Source organism: Phoxinus phoxinus, assembly GCF_949152265.1.
Source record: "Phoxinus phoxinus genome assembly, chromosome: 16".
Classification (NCBI taxonomy): domain Eukaryota; kingdom Metazoa; phylum Chordata; class Actinopteri; order Cypriniformes; family Leuciscidae; genus Phoxinus; species Phoxinus phoxinus.
Genome location: NC_136891.1, coordinates 30,927,039 through 30,948,086, shown reverse-complemented (window position 1 = coordinate 30,948,086; position 21,048 = coordinate 30,927,039). Strand labels below are relative to the sequence as shown.

The 21,048-nt window shown below is 37.9% G+C and overlaps 4 protein-coding genes across 6 annotated transcripts in view; 2 read left to right on the top strand and 2 right to left on the bottom strand.

Moving 5' to 3' along the window:
- Positions 1-2,919: 2,919 nt before the first annotated feature.
- tmem179aa (transmembrane protein 179a-A) lies at positions 2,920-6,114 on the bottom strand. Its single transcript, XM_079584023.1, has 4 exons — positions 5,750-6,114; positions 5,527-5,664; positions 4,611-4,689; positions 2,920-4,493 (listed from the first exon to the last, which is right to left on the bottom strand). The coding sequence occupies exons 1-4, from the start codon at positions 6,049-6,051 to the stop codon at positions 4,314-4,316; spliced, it is 699 nt and encodes a 232-aa protein (XP_079440149.1). The 5' UTR covers positions 6,052-6,114; the 3' UTR covers positions 2,920-4,313.
- A 537-nt stretch (positions 6,115-6,651) lies between these two features.
- prph2lb (peripherin 2-like b) lies at positions 6,652-13,718 on the top strand. 3 transcript variants are annotated; one of them, XR_013794379.1, is made up of 6 exons: positions 6,708-6,865; positions 7,215-8,029; positions 8,500-8,746; positions 10,614-11,149; positions 11,267-11,946; positions 12,970-13,278. XR_013794379.1 is itself a non-coding variant. In XM_079584022.1 (4 exons), exons 2-4 carry the CDS (start codon positions 7,452-7,454, stop codon positions 10,866-10,868), a joined length of 1,080 nt encoding a protein of 359 aa, XP_079440148.1. In that variant the 5' UTR covers positions 6,652-6,865; positions 7,215-7,451; the 3' UTR covers positions 10,869-13,440. The 3 variants fall into 3 exon arrangements, 1 of the variants encoding a protein (XP_079440148.1); XR_013794378.1 differs by having other exon boundaries at positions 6,695-6,865; positions 10,614-11,946; positions 12,970-13,718; XM_079584022.1 differs by having other exon boundaries at positions 6,652-6,865; positions 10,614-13,440.
- A 1,321-nt stretch (positions 13,719-15,039) lies between these two features.
- Positions 15,040-20,172, top strand: serpina10a (serpin peptidase inhibitor, clade A (alpha-1 antiproteinase, antitrypsin), member 10a). The gene is made up of 5 exons (XM_079584021.1): positions 15,040-15,246; positions 16,521-17,091; positions 17,729-18,002; positions 18,211-18,358; positions 19,296-20,172. Exons 2-5 carry the CDS (start codon positions 16,527-16,529, stop codon positions 19,482-19,484), a joined length of 1,176 nt encoding a protein of 391 aa, XP_079440147.1. The 5' UTR covers positions 15,040-15,246; positions 16,521-16,526; the 3' UTR covers positions 19,485-20,172.
- The window catches only part of ppp4r4 (protein phosphatase 4, regulatory subunit 4), a 23,107-nt gene continuing 22,220 nt past the window's right edge, over positions 20,162-21,048 (bottom strand). Inside the window, exons 24-25 of the mRNA XM_079584020.1 lie at positions 20,822-20,978; positions 20,162-20,672 (exon numbers count right to left, since the gene is read on the bottom strand). Coding sequence (XP_079440146.1) covers positions 20,627-20,672; positions 20,822-20,978 — 203 coding nt within the window. The 3' untranslated portion in view covers positions 20,162-20,626. The remainder of the gene's footprint in view (positions 20,673-20,821; positions 20,979-21,048) is intronic.

The window sequence follows — 21,048 nt, the reverse complement described above, 5'->3', positions numbered from 1 at the left end:
GCACGACTGTATATATTCGAATAGATAATGTGTAACCTATTAATAATTAAAATGTTTGGCATTGTAAATAACTGTTAATTATATTTAAAAAAAAAACATATGATGACTTACGATTGTTGCTTTGACAATGTATTAGTTCCCCCTCTTGCTTAACATTACCAGATGATTCAATAGTATGATCAAAGTATATAACTGAGAGAACACATTTAGATCTATTCAGCTTGAGAATACAATATGGTAGTGATAAATACATTTAAAACAACATTGGAACACGTTGCAATTTGCTTGACAAATGCATATCATCATATTGTAAATAGAAAAAATGATATATGAGAGTACAAAAATGTTATTGAGAAATATGAATAGACTTAAAATAGCAATCGCCTTAATGTTTAAGACTCTAAAAGTTATAAAAAGGTGATGTCACTGTATTCTTTACGAAAGGATTCAAAAAGACTTATGAATGCCATTCTACAGGATATACTTGTAAAGATGTCATCTTTTAACATGCAAAGTCTAAGTCTAATCAGAGGCTGTTGTTGACACGGCAGACCTGTTCTTTGAGGCCACACTGAAACTAGCTTAACTGCTAACATTCCTCTGCGTTCAGAAGAACAGATCTGATGGAGGGCCATAAAAGGGCATTTTTAAATCAGACTAAATGTTTCAACAACATATAAATTCACAATCTGAAATATGAATAAACATTGAGTTCTATGAAGCTAAGTGCAAAATTACAATGACATCTTAAATATAAACCAGTCTTAGAAGAAATTGACAAAAAAAAATCAATAAAATCTGTACCTATGTGCAAGTAACTGAAGCACACAGTGATGTCCCCCTAGAAAAAAAAAGTGGTTAGTGTTCTTGCATTTTAAAGAAGCTTTGCATGTCAAAAAGGTTCTGTAATGTTTTTAATTACTGCATTATACTTTCATGTCGTTATTTATTTATAAAGCACGTTTAAAAACCAAAGTGCTGAACAGGACAATATATTCAAAAGTTGCTTGTCAATCCTTCCTAAGTGACCTGGAAGGATTGTGAGAATGTATTAAATCAGATAAGTACCCTGGTGCTAGGCCGTGTAACGATTTCAAAACTAAAACTAAAATTTTGAATATATAATGGGTTATTTCATTTTTTCTAATGAAAATGCTTACAAACGGTTTAATTCATAAAATTAATGAAAACTAATAGAATTAACTAAATCCATACAATTATCCCATGATGGGACCCCATGTTCCATATTTGAAGCGCCTGACAGAACCCTTTAAGTTTCTGTTTTTCAAAGAGCATGTTTTGGCTAAACTTGCTTGTGAAGTAGAGCTAGTTCCGGTGGTAGCATCAGATCACATTTCTTTGTTTGTTTTTTGAAGGCCAAGTATTTACCTAAAGTGCATGTAATGTGTGATATCTTCAATATCCTAAAAGATTAACACATATAGTTCACCCACTGACCTGCTTACCCGCTGTTCAAATTTAACAAACATTGATTTTGTTTTGAACAGGTTATGAACAGGAAATCGGAAACAACCACAATCACAATCACTCGGTTTTTTTTTTTTTTTTTTGGCTGCTAAGCAAACATATTATATCAGGAAACAGCAAACTGGCAAAAACTGGTCTCAGATGACACAGATGCTATATCTGTGAAGTCATCATCAGGCCAGTAGAGAAATGGGAGGGAGATACGTGGAATGCCGTCTGTGCTGAACTGAACCATCGCTCCTCCACATTCTTATTTTCTGAGAGGACCGTGACATTTTTAGCCTCTGTGACAGATCTGTACCTGACAGCTCTTTCGTGTGTACATTAAAGATCCAGTTTGTTAGGCTACAGACAGACAGCCATGTTCTTTGAAAACTGTCAACTTCACATAATCATTGTCGTAAGTTTGTTCAGAACTTATAGGCTAAAGAGGAAACATGCATTTCTAAGTAACAGATTATAGCCTAGCCTACTGTATGGCCCTTTTTATAACGTTTTGTTGAAATATTATTTATTTTATTTTATTTGAAAACTGCACATGTACACAATGTATTACCATTCTGTATAATTTTGCTGAATCATCAGGATGTTTTAAGAATATAACTGAGGGTTCATGTATTCATTTACCTACCCCATCTGATTTCAAAGAACGAAATGGTCTTGGCTTCCTCCACATGAATGTTAGAAGTCTTGTGCCAAAAATGGACCTAGTCAGGGTTTGTGTGTCTACTTCAGACCCTGATGTTTTGGTTTTATCTGAGACTTGGTTGAAGAAATCTGTTTCTGTTTCTTCTATCCATATTACTGGTTATAATTTCGTAGTGATCGTCAAAGTAAGGGCGGTGGTGTTGCCATTTACATTAAAACCAGGTTTAATTACAGATTAACTAAATATATCTCCCATCCTAAAATATTTGAGTTTTTGTCTATTGAGTTTTGAAGCTTCCTGTTTTTATCCCACTTGAACATTTTAAACAATTACTTAAATGTTCCAAATTTGAACAATTCACATATTTTCAATGACCCCTTTATGTCATTCTTAAATTGTTTTACATGTACCGGTACTGTAAATCTTTTGTTTGTTGTGTTTGTTTCTGTGATTCTGTGTAACTTGTGTAATTGTTGCCCCGGGGCTCTCTTGTAAAAGAGATTTGAATATTTCAATGGGACATCACCTGGTAAAATAAAGGATAAATAAAAAATACAAATAAAAAATATGTTAAGAAATGGTTGAAATATTCTGACAAATTAGGTTTAGATTAGAAAACTGTACTGATCCCCATAAGGGGAAACTCATTTGCCCCAATTGCACTTTACAAACAACACAAATGGACAATTAAACATTAAAAACAACAACACAGTCATTTCATGCAAGAAATTACACAACTTCATTAAAAAAAACTAACTGCAGTGTAAAATGTTTTTTTTTCGGTCAACATTTTAATGTCACATCCAATGTTATATTGTTGTATAGTATAAACACATGGCCAATATTAAAATCTATGCAATTTCGTCCATATAAAAGTAAAAAAGTAAAAGCTAAACTGATCTGTTTTAAATGCTAAAGGTTCATTTAGACATCACAACATTTATAATGTACAGTATGAAAAATAGATATTAATTTTGGTATTTGCTAAAGCTTACATTTCAGTTATTGCTGTATTTAAAAACGTTTGAAGTGAGCATAGATGAGGGTAAAGGTCACCAAATAATCTAAATGTAAAAATTGGGAAAATGAACATGGACAATACTATATCAGTGGTTCTCAACCTTTTTTAAATCTAAATTGTTTAGGTGTCTGCTAAATTAATTATTCTACATGTAAAATGAAGCAGTTTGTGTTATTTTCGAGATGCGTCAATGGGGCTGTTTTGTACCTTTAGCTGTATGTGTAGCCATTTTATTTTTCAGCCACGTGGTGGCGATAGAGTCAATGAAACTGCAAATCCATTTACATGTGATGAATGCACTAGACTAGAACATGCCTTGAAGCCAGTACAGCTGTACATAATTATCAGAATACAAATAGTTTTGCTGATTATTATTTAAGGTGTTTGAGCTTCTATAACAGAATAGGTATCTATTCTGAACCTAATAATCAGCACGGATAAAATTCCAGCTGCATTTCAAAACAGTAGACCATCACAATAATAATAATATAAATAAGTTATAATGTATTTTTTAAAGGGACCAGCAATAATAAGGAAGAAGCAATCAAATATTTTGTCAATCTAGTGTGTGATGGCTACATGCAAAAGACTGTATAAAAGTGAGGATAAACTCTGGTCTTATATATAAAAGAATAAAGCCGCATTAAGAGCCATTATTCAATTTTATTTCTGATTATATTCTCATGTACAGTAAAGGCAGTACAGTTTCTATTTGCAGTCGACTTTACATTTCACAACTGAGTGGACTTGTAAAGCAATGACATCTGCTCAAAGAGAGGCTCTTCATTTACGCTTTACTGAGTCTCCTAATGCATGAGATACAACACAATATCTCACAGGCAGTCTTTATATGTCCTATACTGTAAAAATAAGAGTGAATATGAACATGTGATGATTTGAAGAGACAGTTTGAAGAGAATTGAGACAGTCTGTCAGGGTGCTGTCTAAACAGTGGAAACAATTTAACTCTGGATTCAGCCTTGTGTTCCATGAACATTTATTTAATGAACATAATTTGAGTTAAATAATCTAATAACTAAGACTCATATCTAATGTTTGATAGAGGTTTTATACAAAAATACGTTTTATCTTGAGGGCTTAATTCTGCTCTCAGAAACTAAGCTCATGCAGTGTAAATAGAAGTAAGTGATATGTTTAAATCATGGCGTTCCTGTTGTACATAGAAGAACTCCTCTGTAAAGGATGACCTAGCAGGAGCTCCTTCTCTTGAACTAGACTGTCCAGCAGCTCCTGTTGTCGGTGGTTATGGTAAACCTTCAGGAAGGCTATCACTGTTAGACCCAGCCAGCATAACCAGGCCGACCACAGGCCAAACTGTGGGGAAAAGAAAATATTAACATATTTACATATCACATACTATGGATATTTTGAATACCGTAAAATCTCAGCTTGTGAATGTAGATTGTATATTACTTGTGGATAAATGTTTACCTGTGCAATGGCAAACTGGTCATAAAAGGAGGAGTTGTCAACACCAAGCTCTAAATCTGTGTCTTGCAGATCTTCACAACTGCCAAAGAGAAATTGACCAAATTTAAAGCAAAAGTATAGGCCTAATATAAAAAGTGACTATATTTTGGAACTATTTATAATCACAGCCATGCCAATATTTATTTTATATCTTATAGTCCATACATCTCATGAAAGTGCGTATCTATACCACGAATGTTATTTCTCGTACTATTTATACCTACGCCAAAAAGGTTTTTTTTTTTTTTTTTTTTTGCGTGCATATGCTACGCACTGAAAAACCCTTGGCTAGGATTAGGGGTGTGGAGTGCGTGCGTATTACACGCCATAAAGTGCGTATCATATGCACGCAAAAACTATTTTTGGCGTATAGCCTAAATGGCACGCGAAATAACATTCGCTGTATTGATTCGCACTTTCATGAGATAGTGTGTTGGTACACACACACACACACACACACACACACACACACACACACATTACAGATACATTTAAAAAGTCAGCCAGCCAGTCATCTGCAGTGTACACTCTTAGAAGAAAAGGTTCTATATAGAACCTTAAAAGGTTCTATAGGCGCTTCGTATTGGAACCCCTAAAAGGTTCTGTACAGAACCCAAGAAAGGGGTCTTTCTTGTCATTATAGAATCTTTTTAGCATAAAAGGTTCTTTGGAGTTGAGTAATTAACCCTATGGTTCTATATAGAACCCCAATGAACCCTTTTTTTCTAAGTGTAGAACCTTTTAGGGGTTCCAAATACGAAGCGCCTATAGAACCTTTTAAGGTTCTATATAGAACCTTTTCTTCTAAGAGTGTAGCACTTCTGCTTGTGTGATATTGCTTATTAATTCTAATTAATTTAAAATGGTACCAGTCTACCTGCTCGGCATGGCCCCATTTTCAGTGACAGCATCACACCATCCACTGAAGCCAACGCTGGAGATAGTACCGGCCACAAACACTATAAAAACCACCAAGAGGGACAGGAGAAGATTCAGGAAGGCATGAAAAAGAGAGCTGCAAAGAGATGAGGACAGAAAAGAACATCATTTACTGCTTGAAACGTTGGGGTGATAATAATCAATTTGGTGTAAGTGCTTACTAGTCGTGTCCTTTGCAGAGGAAGAAAAAGGTCCGCCACGCCTGTACGGCCGAGAGGATGAGAGACACGATGCCCACGAAAGTGATGAAGCGGCAGGACGACTCTGGTCCCCATTCTTCAACTATAAAGCGCTGTTTCCCCATCGTCATGTTCTCGTTTTGCCACATTCCCTCAGTGAACAGCAGGCATTTCCCCTGAAAGTCATCGCCGTTTTCAGAGAGTGGGACAACGGCGATAAAACCGAAAATAAATGCTAAAAAATAAAGGATGCTTTGGCAAAAGAGAAAATTATCGACGGCCATCGTTCCGGCGACTGCATTCTACTGCGCATGACGGTAAATGTCGGCATCATATTATTGGACCACGAATGTCACCACTGCACGTTTTAGTTTTTGATTGCAGTGTTGTCATCGTTGCCTAAGCTATTTTAAATATAAAATATTAACAAACATTATATGAAAAATATCGAACGCTGCAAAATGCAAAAATTGTGTTTGGATATAATATTCAGTTCAGCACTGGACATCGACATTTTATTTTACACATTGTATAGACATTCTGGGGAGAAATGGATACAATACCTGCTGTCAGATGTGTTTAACGTCAACTTAAGCTTATCTCTAAGCGGACTAACACAAAATTTCCCCAATAGCCTAACCATTGCTATAGGCAAAAACTAATTTGTCCAGTAGCCTATACTGACAAATACCAGTCTGAATATAGGCTACGTAAACATACCAGTTAGGTTCTACCCCAAATATAAACATTTTAGGGAGTTTGTCCTTGAACTGACCCATGTTTTGGGTTGGTGGGGGTTATTTCACAATATAGGCATAACAACATATAGTATTTATTATTGAAAGCATGGGGTGTGTGGAAGGAAGCACTGATTGTATTCACTTGGGAGTGGCCCAGATGGCTTGGAGGTGTTCTCCTAAATCCTAGGGATAAATGGATTAGGTGGAGGTCAAAGTGAGTCTAGACGGAAGTCATTCTAAATACGCTTCTCACCTCTTCTGTAGTCCCTTAACAGAAATATGCAAAAAAGGGAATATGACAGCACCTACAATCAAGGTCCATGGATTACAAGCCCTTATGCGACTGAGATCTGAGCAGGTAGGTTATGTGGTGTAGAGGGATAGGGATGTGGAATTTCAATTGTAAAAGACATTAGCTATTATTCAAGCCATTATTGTTTTTTAATGTCTGTCTGTCTGTCTGTCTATCTTTCTATCTATCGTAATTGTGTATGACTGAATTTAAGCTGTAATTAATTCAGTCATTTTCAATATGCAATTTCAATAAACTTACTGAACTACAATACGTTTGCACATTACATTAAACTCAGAAATAATCCTTTAGTGTTTACAAGAATATGGTATCAGAATATTAGTATATAGTATTTTTACAGATATATACTATATATTTAAATAGCCTCATATGTACATTTTCTTCTTGATTTCAGTACCTGCACTATTATGCAGCCAAGGCCGTCATCCAGGAGTGTAAAAATACCTACTCTAAGCTGCTTATGTGGCTCTCTTGGCCTTCTCTCCCAGTTCACTCCCCTCCTCCCCGTGGAACATGTTCCCTGTTCTCTCCCATTTATCCAGTACGTTATATCAATGTAAATAAAATGAGCTTCACACATGGACGTAAAAATTTACTGCTGAGACGGTAAAAGTAACACTTTCCATTGACAATGGCAGTTTTAAAAGTGACATTTACGAAGACAAGAAGAGACAAACTGGCCCAGGTTTTATGGGTGCTGAATTGGGTGTCTGTGGTCACGGGAGTCACGCTCTTCAGTCTGGGCTTATTCTTAAAGGTGGAGATCGAGAAGAGGCGGGAGCTGATGTCAAAAGAGATCGACTCGGTGCCAAACATGCTTATCTGTGTTGGCTTGACTGCCTGTGCGATCAACTTCCTGGGTGGCAAGATCTGCTATGACTGTGTGGACACCACCAAGTTCCTGCGATGGAAGTTGCTGATGCTGCCTTACATCATATGTACCTTTTTCTTTACGTTCTGCATCCTTGTGGGCGCCCTGATGTGCTATAGCATGCGCAACGATCTGGAAGAGTCACTGTTTTTAGGCCTTCGTGACGCCATGCGCTACTATAAGGACACGGACACGCCGGGCCGCTGCTACATTAAACGCACAATGGACATGCTGCAAATGCAGTTTCAGTGCTGCGGCAATGGAGGGTATCGGGACTGGTTTCACATTCAGTGGATTAGTAATCGCTACCTGGATATGACCAATAGCGAAGTGGTGGAGTAAGTCAATTTAGTCAATGCACTTTCATGTTAAGGGGTTAAAGGCATTGTTCACTCAACAATGAAAATTCTGTTATCATTTACTCCCCTTCATGTAATTCCAAACCTGTATGACTTACTTTTCTCTGCAGAACACAAAATTAAAGAATGTTTTTACTGTTTTTGTCCAAAATAACATTGAACCCCATTGAATTTCATTGTGTGGACAATTTCCAAATGTTCCACAGAAGAAAAAACTCATTCAGGTTTGGAACAAAATTTGGGTGAGTAGCCTAAATTATTTTTATTTGGGTCTATCCCTTTAACAGATGACGCAGAAAGTTAAAGTTGAAATAAAGCTGAGGATTATATGCATTTCAATGCACACCAATATTTCAGAGCAATGCATCAACCTTCATCATCAAAAAATGTCTTTACTCTTATTCATCTGTGTATGCCTCCATACAGTAATGCACTCTTCTCTTCTTCAGGCGGCTGTGGAGTAACGTGGAAGGGAAGTATCTGACCAATGGGGTGCCGTTCAGCTGCTGTGGTCTGCATTCTCCTCGGCCCTGTATTCAGCATCAAATCACCAACAACTCAGCGCACTATCATTATGACTATCAGAAGGAGGAGCTGAACCTGAACCGAAGGGGGTGCAGACAGGCTCTGCTTGAGCACTACACACAGATAATGCAGTCCATTGGCTTAATCGTTCTCATCATCTGGCTTTTTGAGGTGTGTGATATTGATCTGACAAAATGAAAGTCCATATTCTGTAATATATACACTACTGGTCAAAAGTTGGCAATCATTTATTTGGAATAGTTGAATGAAAGATACTGCAGAAACAGTAAAATTGTGAAATATTATTACAATTTAAAATAACTTTTTTCTATTTTAATATTTTATAATGTAATTTATTCGTGTGATGGCAGAGCTGTATTTTTAGCATCAGTACTCCAGTCTTCAGTGTCACATGATCCTTCAGAAATCATTCTATGCTGATTTGGTGCTCATTATTATCAATGTTAAAATCAGTAGCTGCTTAATGTTTTTGTGGAAAGCGTGATACACTACCATTCAAAAGTTTGGGGTAAGATTAAAAGAAAACAGTTTATTCAGCAAGGACGCAATAAATTGATCAAAAGTGAGAATAAAGACATTTATAATGTTACAAAAGATTTAAAATAAATCATGTGAGTAATGCCTGAAAATTTAGCTTTGCCATCACAGGAATACATTTCATTTTGAAATATATTCAAATGGAAAACATTTTAAACTGTAATAATATTTAGCAATACTACTGTTTTTACAGTATTTTTGATCAAACGAGCATACTGAGACTTCTATCTTAAAATATAAAATAATATAAATACACTCACACCAATGAGCCAAAACATTATGACCACCTGCTTAATAAGCTGTTGGTCCTCCACATGCTGCCAAAACAGTGCCGACCCACTGAAGGTGTCCTGTGGTATCTGGCACCAAGACATTAGCAGCAGATCCTTCAAGTTCTGTATGTGAGGTGGAGCCTCCATGGATCAAACTTGTAGGTCCAGGACATCCCACAGATGCTCAAATTGAGATCTGGGGAATTTGGAGGCCAGATCAACACCTTGAACTCTTCATAATTTTCCTCAAACAATTCCTGAACAACGTGTGCAGTGTGGCAGTGAGCATTATCCTGCTAAAAAAGGTCACTTCCACCAGGGAACACCATTGTCATGAAGGGGTGTACCTGGTCTGCAACAATGTTTAGGTAGGTGGCATGTGTCAAATTTAAGTCCACATGAATGGCCAGAAGCACCACACACTTCCTCCCCCGGCTTGTTGTCTTCCCGAGGTGCATCCTGGTGCCACCACTTCCCCAGGTAATCGGCACACACGTACACGGCCATCCACATGAAAACGGGACTTGTCGGAAAAGGCAAACTTCTTCCACTGCTCCAAGGTTCAGTTCTGACGCTTTTGGCAGCGGACAGGGGTCATCATAGACACTCGGATTGGTCTGCGGCTACACAGCCCCATACGCAGAGGAGTGTGATGCACAGTGTGTGTTGACACATTCTTCCCATAACCATCATCAAAAATGTGTGTGACTTGTGCCACACTAGACCTTCTGTTTGCCTGTACCAGATGGCATAGCCTTCATTGTCCTCATGCATCAATGAGCCTTGGGCACCCAACACCCTGTTCCCTCCTCAGACCACAGTTGGAAAATTCTCACCACTGCTGACCGGCAGCAACCCACAAGCCTTGCCATTTCAGAGATCATCTGACCCAGTCGCCTCGACATAACAATTTGGCCTTTGTCAAAGTCACTCAGATCTTTATTCCTGCCCATTTCTCCTGCATCAGACACTTTGGTTATGATAACTGATTGTTTGGTTACCATCTAATATACCCAGACCTTAATATACTGTCTTCTTAGGAGTGACTTCAATGATATTCGCTTAACCTGTGAATGGTCATAGTGTTTTGGCTCATCAGTGTATAATATATAAATTATATATAAAATGCACAAAATGTTTTTTTCAATGTGGGTTGGTCACTTGTAGCCTACTCATTTTATTTTATTTCCCCCCGCTCATATCTCTAGGTGTCTGTGCTGACAGGAGTGCGTTATCTTCAGACAGCCATGGAGAATGTGCTGAGGTTAGGGGACCCTGACTCTGAGTCTGACGGCTGGCTTCTGGAGAACAGCATTGCAGACACTGCACGTTATAACTTCAACATCATCAAGAACCTGGGCAAGTGCTACCAGGTAGATGATGATCCCAACATAGATGTACCAAGAACCAGCCAGCAAGCACAAGAGAACGTGCCCATTAAGGAAATCCCTGTCGCCAGGTAGAACTAAGCCCCTTTCACACAGAGATTCCGGAAAATACATGGATAATGTGACCCGGGATTTGATTTTTGGTTCATTCACACTGCCAGTGATTTTCCGGGATCTGTGAGTGCGTTCACATACATCCCGGTAAGATCCTGTAAAGACACGTGACGTCAGGATGAGACGTGTAACGTACGCGTCGAGAACATGTACACTAGCACATCGCGTACCGTTCCACAGAGCTGGCGAGCGCTCTCAGGATAGTGAGGAGCTCCTGGTCTCTGCTTCGTTCCAGTTTGCAGGCATGTTTTCGTTCTTTCTTTGTTGATGACGAACACAAACTTTCTAGAGTCGCGTGATGGCACGTGCGTCATCACTACGACACACCTTGGCATTGATCCTAACTTTTGTTCACACAGGGTGCGTTCCGGGACTGATCCCGGCAATGTTACTAGGTCCCCAACCCGGGATCGATGCCTGACGTGTTTGCGTTCACACAGAAGGCACTCTGGCAATTTCCCGGGATCAACACCCTGTGTAAAAGGGGCTCTAGAGACATTGGATATTGAGACTTACCCAGCCATTCAACAATGGCAGCCTTGGAGAGGCAGATCCAGCTCTGCATTGCAGCCTTTGACTCTTTACTTGATTTGCACAAAGAGGGGAAAAAATGAAGAATGAACTGGAACAGAAAAACACCATAATGGATGCTGAAAATGTGATCTCAGTTAAAAGGCACTTAATTGCAATGTAATCCTTGTGCCATACAAAAGGAAAAGAGTATATGTAAAGTGCATTATAAAATGCTGGGGAACAGGACTGATTTGTATCAACTAACAGCCAATATTCCCTTTATTTAAAATCTCATTTGCAATTCTAAAAGGGGGAAATTCCTGTGACTGACGACTTGCAAAGTAAATTGGGATTAATATGTTGGTAACACTGGTAAACATGGCTATAAACAAAGATGGTAATGGAAGACAAGCTTCCCTGTGCCTCTACCCTGTAATGAAGATTATTTTGTTCATCCTAATGATAATCATGTTTCAAGTTAATCTGAAAAGGGTCCAATTATAAGCCTTTGTTCCATTGCTAAGGAGCAGGGCCGGATTAACCATTAGGGCAAATGGGCAATTGCCCAGGGGCCCAGGACATCTAAGGGGCCCTGGGCACCGTCAAATATTATGTCAAATATTATGATTAAAATGTCTCCACGATCTGCTTTTGAAGAAATATCGTAGGATCGTGCATTCTATCAGTTTGCAGTTCTGGCGCCTCCGTCTCAACATACTGTACAGCGCGACGTATATTCACATGAAATGCAGAGGAACGGGACACTGTAGTTCATAAAAATTAATTATTTGCATGTGCTTTAAAGCCTTGCCGGTTAAACATGTCATTCGCTGCTGATGTGCTGTTCTAACGGGCGCTTTTCTGAGTGCAATAACGTTACACCCGCCGACGCGCATATGCACTAAAAGCCTGTCTAACAGCGCCTGTTACTGGACTAAGTTATCTTTCGAGTCTTATTGCTCTAATACTGTCAAATACACACAAGGTTTACATAAACAAAGTTGGTTATGTCTAAAGTGAAAGAACAGTAGAAAAAAAGAAGAAAAAAATCTGCTTGTCAAATGCGTGTATATTAGACTCGTCGCGGGCAGATCTTAAAGAGACAGTAGCCCTAATAGTAAACATGCAGCCGCTTGTCCTTAAAGGGATAGTTACCCAAAAATAAAAATTATGTCATTATTTACTCACTCACTCTAATGCTGTTCCATACATTTATTAATTTATTTATTGTGCTGAACACAAAAGAAGATATTTTGAGGAGTGTGGCTAACCGGGCGGTTGCTGGTCCCCATTGACCATAGTAGGAAAAAAACTATTATGGAAGTCACTGGGGTACATCAACTGTTTGGTTACCCACATTCTTCCAAATAACTTTTATTTTTAACAGAAGAGGGAGACTTATTCGGGTTTGAAACGGCTTGAGAGAGTAGGCTAAATGATGACAATTAAAAATTTCCCTGTTAATAAAACAACAAAATACAATAGGGGGGGTCCTACAAGTCATTGTGCCCAGGGGCCTCTGAACTCTTAATCCGGCCCTGCTAAGGAGGTATACCATCCATAAACTATAAAATGCCTTTTGGGATCCAACAAGGATCTTTTTTCTCTTTCGCTCACTTACTTTATTTGTTTCATTGTAGGTCTATTCAGTTTCACTACTAGTCAATCATTCACATATTACTTTGGAGACTTACGTACAGTAGGACTGAGCCAATGGGGCTGAATTTGTTTTTCTTTCTTTTTTCCCTCAGATAACTTATCGGTACTGACAGTGGCTTCTGAATGCATTACTGCAGCACTGATGTTTTATATAAATCTCACTGTTTTGCAATGTATAAACCCATGGTGTTTTCATTCTTATAATTGTGACTTTATTTCTCACAATTGCTACTTTATTTATTATATTTGGTGTGTTTATTCAAATAAAAAATAAGTATCAGCTATCTTGCATATGCAGAAAGACAGACACCTGACAAGTTAAAGCCAAAATTTTTAAATAAAGTCTTGATGATACGAAATCAATTTGAGACAATGCCTATCTGCATTACAAGTAGGCTAGCCTATGCTATTCAAGGTAAGCTAAGATGCTTAACTTTCAGGCACAAGTACTGCTCCAAACCAAATCCCCTGAACTAAGGAGATTGCACTGCACTTATCTTACAGTCCGCCACCGAGGTACGCATCCGATTACCGTAACAGCGTTCTCTCCATCTCGTCAAAAAATGTACGACTCAATCAACTGCTAACGTTATAGCATTAGCTAGCCTGAAGCCAGGTATGGCGTTAGAATCATAGACAGTATATAAACTGGACACAGCGACCCCATAGGTTTCAACGGAGAGAAATGAAGTCAATTAGAAGCACTCACTTCCTGATCGCAAGGCGAACTGCGCAGACTCAAACTGAGCTTGACGACGTAGATGTGACGTGAGCAACCTGTAGGTCTTCTAGTAGCTGTGCCGAGAGAAATCTGAATCATTCCCTTCCGAATCTCGCAGAGACGGAGAGCGTGGGTATTAGCTGTACATGAGCTAGCAACAGGAGCAACTTTATCACTCTCTATGGGCTTCTCCCTTGACTTTATGCCTCCACGTCCTCCCGATTGCTTGCGAGCTTCTCTGCCTGTCCATACGGTAATTTTTCGACTTGTGCGACAGAGTCGCGCGGGTATGACGCAATCGTTAGCCTATTTTTACAAAAACTGCTTCTACGGGGCCATAACGTAAGATACAAGGTAATGGAGCCTTTTATACATTTTCGTGTTTCTTTAGAAATAAACAATGGACAAACGGTGTCTTTAAACGCCTCAGATGTAAAGTTATTCGCTGTCAAAGTGACGCCAAAATGAATGGGAGTCAATGGAATGCTAACAGCAGGTGGGGGTCCGCTAGCCAATGGCGGCGCCCAGGTCGGCTTCAATATTTTTCGGAACACTGCCCCCCTGGTTAGAATCCGGAAAACTACCAGTAATTCCTTAGAGATTTTTCTATGGGGTTTTTGTGTATAATAAAGCATGTGGTAAACATAATTTGACGATACTTTACACAAATGAAGGTACACAAACCGATAGCGAAAACGCGAATATTTGAAGCAGTCTGTTCATTTTTTGAAAACGTACGTTTTTAATAAGCGACTAGAAACATCAAAGTATCGTCAAGTTATGTTTACCACAGGCTTTATTTTACTCATTAAGGGGAAAAAATATTTTAAACCCCATAGAAAAATCCCGGAGGAAAGTTTGCCGAGTCTTCCCGTTTCTGACGTCATACCTGCTGCGCCACCCTCAGCGCTGGTAAAGGTAAACAGTATGACCAATCACAGTCATAAAGATTTTTGCAAAGAGTGCAGGGGAGTATTTCCTTATGTTGCTCAGATATAAATCTTTGAAATTAATATATTTACTTTTTTGTATAATGCCTCAAGTAAGACACACACATAAAAAAACACACAATTCAGATAACACAAAGGAGAATGCAGACAAACAGCTTTAATTTTCCTTTTCCCGTTTGGCTATTTTATATATTTTTACACATGTCCTGTAAGTCATAAAGTAGCTAAATGGGGAAAGAAATAACATTTTAATAATTTTTGTTATGGTGCTCAAGTGCGATGAATGTGAGACGTGTAAACTACGTACATCATCAAGAATGCGCAAAGGGCGGATGTTGCGTAATCTCCGTACGTTCGGTTTGTTATTGATGGCGACATCATGTGAACGGTTAGTTTAGACGATTTATCTACTGTGTTTGCAGTGAATGATTTTAAAACAGACCTGTCTGTAGTCATTTAACAAGGATATTAGGTACTGACGTCGAATCAAACATTTGTAAGTATTTTGGCCTCCACCATATTTTTACTTATATGATTGCATCTCTGTAGAATCTAATGCACGCGAATTCGAAGACTGTAACGTTATTGAATTATGTGACATTTCTATTATGTTTAGTAACAGTGTTGTTGTATGTAAGCGCAGTATGTATGCGAAAGCACCCTTAAAGTAACTGCGCTGTCTGCCCTGTAATCATCACGACTGGTCACGAACTAATTCAAAATGCCACATCCTGTAACAGTTAACGTTATATCCCAATTTAAACGGTGCTGTTTAGTTTAGCTGTTTTATTTTTCTCATTTTTTATTTGGCTGTTATGAGTGACAGTAAATTGACAGATTGCTGATTATGATTACTCTACTACAATCTTTAGATAATGGTCTGCATGTTTACCAGCCTTTAAAAGTAAGCTACATCTGCCATTTGGTTCCGCAAACCACAAAAACATCTTAGCCTAGTAACTTACTTGAGAGATTTTTTACAACGAAAAGGCCATGTCATTGAGACATAAATGAGACATCAATAGCAAATTGTTGGTAGTTTACAAGTTGTGACCTATCATGTTCAAAGTTCATGCCTATTGATCTGTTGGTCAGCTGGGGGTTTTCCAGTGCGGGCTCTCATATATAACTTTTTTTTATTAATCATACATAATTGTCTCTTAGCCTCATAGCATACTGAATCACATTTATATGCACTTTAAATTATCAACATGAACAGAAAAAAACGGTTATGCACAATTGCATTGCACTATTTTGCCCCCTAAAATTAAAACTGCAGAGCTTTGATCATAAAACTAAGCATTTAAATATCTTACTAAGACATTATTGGTAGATACCGTGACAATTGATTTATATGCATTTTATGTTAGTAGTACTCTATATTGTTGTAAATTTCTCATTGATTTACATTACAAGCTAGCTATCAGAATTGTATCTAACTTTTTGGCCATATAAATAACATATCTGCGCAAAAATGCATATTTTTTTGCTGTCTGGGCCTCTGAATTATTATTTTTCTTTCCTCCTCAGGTGTTTCCAACTTTCCACATTCTCACTCTATCATTCTGTATGAGCCATAAAAGCCTGATGTATCAAATATGATTCAAAAAAAAATTAGATTTGTTTTTAAATTGTGTATAAAGGTTCAATAAACTGTTTCATAAAAAAAATAAAAAAAGAATGTTCTGACTATTATTTCATATGTCAGGCTATATGTCATAGCAATTTTTTTGTTCATTATGATAAATAAAAATGCCTGTTTTTCACCAGAGCAACATGAAGATGGACATCTTCTCCCTCTTGTTCAGAGCAGCTCTCCTTGCTGTGTCAGTTCTTGGGCAAACCACAGATGTTGAAGAGCTTGCCCGGATGAATGCCGACTTTGCTACCCGGCTTTACAGCAAGATTGCTAGCTCAAGTGATGATAATGTAGCCGTTTCAACCCTCGGGGCTACCTTAGCTTTAGCCACATTAGCAGCCGGGGCTGGTGGGGCCGCTCGCACTGAGCTGCTACAGGGTATTGGTGTGGCCTCCATGGAGAAAGAAGGAGAGCCGGAAAGAATTCAGACCCTACTCAAGCAGCTGAGGGTGACGACTGCTCAGATCCAGGCCACTGCCCTCTTCGTGAAGCAGGACGTCAAGGCAAATGACACCTTCAGCAACCAGGTCAAGCAGTTTTATAATGCAGATGTTCAAAATGTGAATTATGCCAATGGAGAGCTGGCCAAAGAGAGTATCGATAATTATGTAAGAACCAAAACAGGGGAGAAAGTCAAAGACGTGGTGAAGAATGTAGATCCAAAAAGCATTGCGATGTTAATAAGTGCAACTTTTTTCACAGGTAAGTGAAAAACAAATGATTAATGTCATAATTAATATTTTATCTTAATATTCTATATTATCTTCTGCTAAGAAACATAGTCCATTACAATTAGGGATGCACAATATATCGGGCACCATATCAGTATCGGCCGATTTATGTTCATTTTTAATGTTATTGTTATCTGCCCCAAAAAAAATTGGCAGATATAATAAAGCCGATAAATAATGGATTTTTCCTTCAGCTGAGACACTTAAGATGCGCATTGTTCCCCATGATGGTTTTGAATTGCTTGAAATATGATTGAAATCACTTCAAAAAAGGAAAATACAGTTAAGTGCAACATGTAAGGTCTCATATGCTGCATAAAATGATAATGAGAACACTAATAGTGTGCTTGGGACATGGCTTTTATTGGTGAGACTTTTGTTTTTATAATCAGGCTAAAAAATTTTGATTTTGATTTATTGACCAATATATCTGTTATCAGCTTTCAAATTGAAAGAATTATTGGTTATTGGCCAACATTTTAATATCATTGCATCGCTAATTACGATGTACAAACCAATCAGCTTGCATTCGACTGCTGAATGTCTATTCAACTATTTCAGAGAGCAGTGCAAAAAGCTTTGAAAATGATCCTCTCGATCTTTAACAGGTTATTGGCTGAAACCCTTCAACATCACCTTCACCCAAGAGGATCGTTTCTTTGTGAACAAGTATAACATTGTGCAAGTGCCCATGATGCTCCATTCAGGAAAATACTACCTGGCCTATGACCCCATATTAAAGGTTGGCATTCTGAAACTGCCCTGTGAGGATGGCATTGCCATGCTTGTCCTTCTTCCAGATGAAGATGTGGACTACACCCATGTTGACGAATCCATGACTGGTGAAGTGTTCCGCGGATGGGTTGCAAAGCTGAAAAAGACGTGAGTCATGTAATCAGTCTCTCACATTTTCGCAAATCAATGTGTTTCTTTTTTGTTTGTTTAAAATGACTCAAATTTCCATCATGCCGAGCAGCCAAAGTGAGCAATCATATGACATGTTTGACAGATTTGAGTTACTCTGTAGAAACATACAATTTCAATACATTTCTTTTGATCTCTAATATATCAATTGTATCTCTCTCCTCAGGAAGCTGGAGGTTCAGCTGCCCAGATTTTCACTGAAGCAGTCCAACTCACTAAGTGTGAGTCTGCCCAGTCTGGGCATTAGAGAGATCTTTGGGAGTACTGCAGATCTCTCTGGAATCAGCAGCGATGAAAGCCTGAAACTGTCAGAGGTGTGAGATTTTATAACAATACAAGGAGACTGTTAAAACCATGTCAATTCATTTATTAATGGAACCATGATGTCAACTAGTATTGACATAACCAGTATATTAATATATACTGTACACTCCTGTTCAAAAGTTTGGGGTTAGTAAGATTTTTTAAAATGTTTTTGAAATATTAAAATAGTAATATTGTGAAATATTATTACAATTTAAATAAACTGTTTTCTATTGGAATTTATGTATTTTATTCCTGTGAAGGCAAAGCTCAATTTTCAGATGCTATTACTGCAGTCTCAGTGTCACATGATCCTGCTGAAAGTGTAATCTTACTGACCCCAAACTTTAAAAATGTTATAATATGTGACTCTGGACCACAAAACCAGTCTTATGTGTACATTTTTTTAAATTGAGATGTATACATAATCTGAAAGCTGAATAAATAAGATTTCCATTGATGTATGGTTTGTTAGGATAGGACAACTTTTGGCCGTGATAAAACTATTAGAAAATCGGGAATCTGAGGGTGCAAAAAATATTGATTATAAAAATATAATATCGAAATATTGTGCTGCATCCACTCACAAAAATAGATATTTTTTATATATTTATGGTAGGATATTTACAAAATATCTTCATGGATCATGATCTTTACTTTATATCCTAATGATTTTTGGCATAAAAGAAAAATCTATAATTTTGACCCATACAGTGTTTTGCTGGCTATTGCCACAAATATACCCCTGCGACTTATGACTGGTTTTGTGATCCAGGGTCACATATAATAAAACAAAATTCTTTGACATTTTTGTATTTTTTATAATTGAATATAATTATTTAAATGAATCGTGTTTATTTTTGAAATGTATTGTGCATATCAATTCTATAGAATGGTAGTAAAAGAAGTGATTACCAGCATGCATTGACCAATGCCGCTTGATTCCAGGTGGTACAGAAGGTCACCATGGAAGTGGACGAGAATGGAGGCTCAGTGTCCGATGCCTCCACCAATCTCTTTACGAGCCCACTTCCTCCCAGGCTCACTTTCAACCGACCCTTCATTTTCATCGTTTACCACGAGGCCACAAAATCCATCCTCTACATAGGACGTGTTGTCGACCCAACTAAGAACTAAATATGCATAAAGAAACTACCGGTGAATGTGATTTCACCAAGTACATGTTCCTGGAACAACATTCCAACCAATCCGATTTGAGGGACAAGTTTACAGTTTGTCAAGTTCAGGCTTACAGCCAGGGTTATGTGCTTGTACATCAGTATTATTCACCTATCATATTCCTCTGATTTTAGGGATAAGTTATGGCTAGAGTTAGTTTTAGGGGTCTGGATAGGGTTTTCATTTTCAGACAGAAATGTTGTTCCAGGATCAACAAAATATGTTGATCCAGGAACATCTTACTTGGCAAAATCACGGTGACCAGAAACTACCAATAGTGTACTTGCAGTAAGAAACTAGACTGTATCAAATCCTTACCTCTAGTTTTGCTTGAATAACCAACTTTGAATTTAAAATGCATTTGTGTAATAGCAAAGTAGTGTTTTTGATGTTTTAAAACCAAAATATCAATATAATATAGACACAACACAATGTCTACTAAGAAAATAACTGTAAATGTAAAGTGTTTTCTTAAATGGTTGATTTAGGAGATTTATTGATAGTGTGATGGAGTGTTACCCACACAGTATAATGCTACATTTTGTTTGTGTTTCCGGAGATGTGCTTTGTCAGTATCAGCATTGTATTCGTATTAGCACTTCAACAGGCTGTTCAAACACAACTCATTAAAGCATGTGATATTCAACATGAATTTTATTCATTGGGTACTAAGATGTTGGCGTTAATCAATCAGGTGCTGGGCAGCACCAGGCACAATCTCATTGGTGGGATGGGATGGAGAGTTCCAAAACTCTTCAATCATAAAAATACATAGTGCTTCTTTTTCTCTTAGCCACTTCAAAAATATAAAACAGAGAATTTGCAAAGCATGCTATCATACAAGAAACAAAATAATGAGGCAGTAAATTAAATACATTCAATTACTCCTCAACTCTCGGTTTATCACGTTATGATGTATGGTGTGAGTTTTTGTGAGAAATAAGGCATAGATGGATCAATGCAGACCTTAAATGATGCCCCAGCACATCTTAAGCCGTTTCTGGTATAGAAGAGAATGGACACATCAAAATGGAGGGACGCTGCTGCAGAATGAAAAGTCTTTTAGAAAGGGGCTTTTAAGTCAGAAGGCAAAGTGGTAATCACTCTCTCCCAGACTGCATTCCAAATGAATTCGACTTCCGCTGTCTGCCGGACAAAAACAGAAAAACAACATCACAGAGTTAAGCTCACATTGGCTGAATCATTCCAGTTTACAATCATAAAAGATTTCACCAACGTTATGTTATATGATTAATAATGATCTTCAAAAAATACAGGATAAACACAAGACGTACACAGAGAGCTTCCTAGACTGTGTGTCTTTATTCCCATTACTCCGGTGATCCACAGAGCTGCTCGTGTTGCTGCGGATCAGGACGGGCATGGAGGAGGATGATGGGGTGGAGGAGATTGAAGAAGCAACATTGAAGTGGTGCGGTCGAAGGTTATCGTCTGGAAAACAAACGAGAACAGGTAAACAACAGAAAGGCAAGGAGCATACGTCATTAAAAATGATGAAATG

What these genes read in the sequence shown, in the direction of transcription:
- prph2lb (XM_079584022.1), top strand. Translation starts at nt 7,452, where the DNA reads ATGGCAGTTTTAAAAGTGACATTTACGAAGACAAGAAGAGACAAACTG. An exon ending in ACCAATAGCGAAGTGGTGGA is followed by an intron (nt 8,030 to 8,499) that starts GTAAGTCAATTT and finishes TCTCTTCTTCAG; the next exon opens with GCGGCTGTGGAGTAACGTGG. An exon ending in TCATCATCTGGCTTTTTGAG is followed by an intron (nt 8,747 to 10,613) that starts GTGTGTGATATT and finishes TCATATCTCTAG; the next exon opens with GTGTCTGTGCTGACAGGAGT.
- tmem179aa (XM_079584023.1), bottom strand. Translation starts at nt 6,051, where the DNA reads ATGGCCGTCGATAATTTTCTCTTTTGCCAAAGCATCCTTTATTTTTTA. An exon ending in CTCTGCAAAGGACACGACTA is followed by an intron (nt 5,665 to 5,749) that starts GTAAGCACTTAC and finishes ATCTCTTTGCAG; the next exon opens with CTCTCTTTTTCATGCCTTCC. An exon ending in ACCAGTTTGCCATTGCACAG is followed by an intron (nt 4,494 to 4,610) that starts GTAAACATTTAT and finishes TTTTCCCCACAG; the next exon opens with TTTGGCCTGTGGTCGGCCTG.
- serpina10a (XM_079584021.1), top strand. Translation starts at nt 16,527, where the DNA reads ATGAAGATGGACATCTTCTCCCTCTTGTTCAGAGCAGCTCTCCTTGCT. An exon ending in GTTGCAAAGCTGAAAAAGAC is followed by an intron (nt 18,003 to 18,210) that starts GTGAGTCATGTA and finishes CTCTCTCCTCAG; the next exon opens with GAAGCTGGAGGTTCAGCTGC. An exon ending in AAAGCCTGAAACTGTCAGAG is followed by an intron (nt 18,359 to 19,295) that starts GTGTGAGATTTT and finishes GCTTGATTCCAG; the next exon opens with GTGGTACAGAAGGTCACCAT.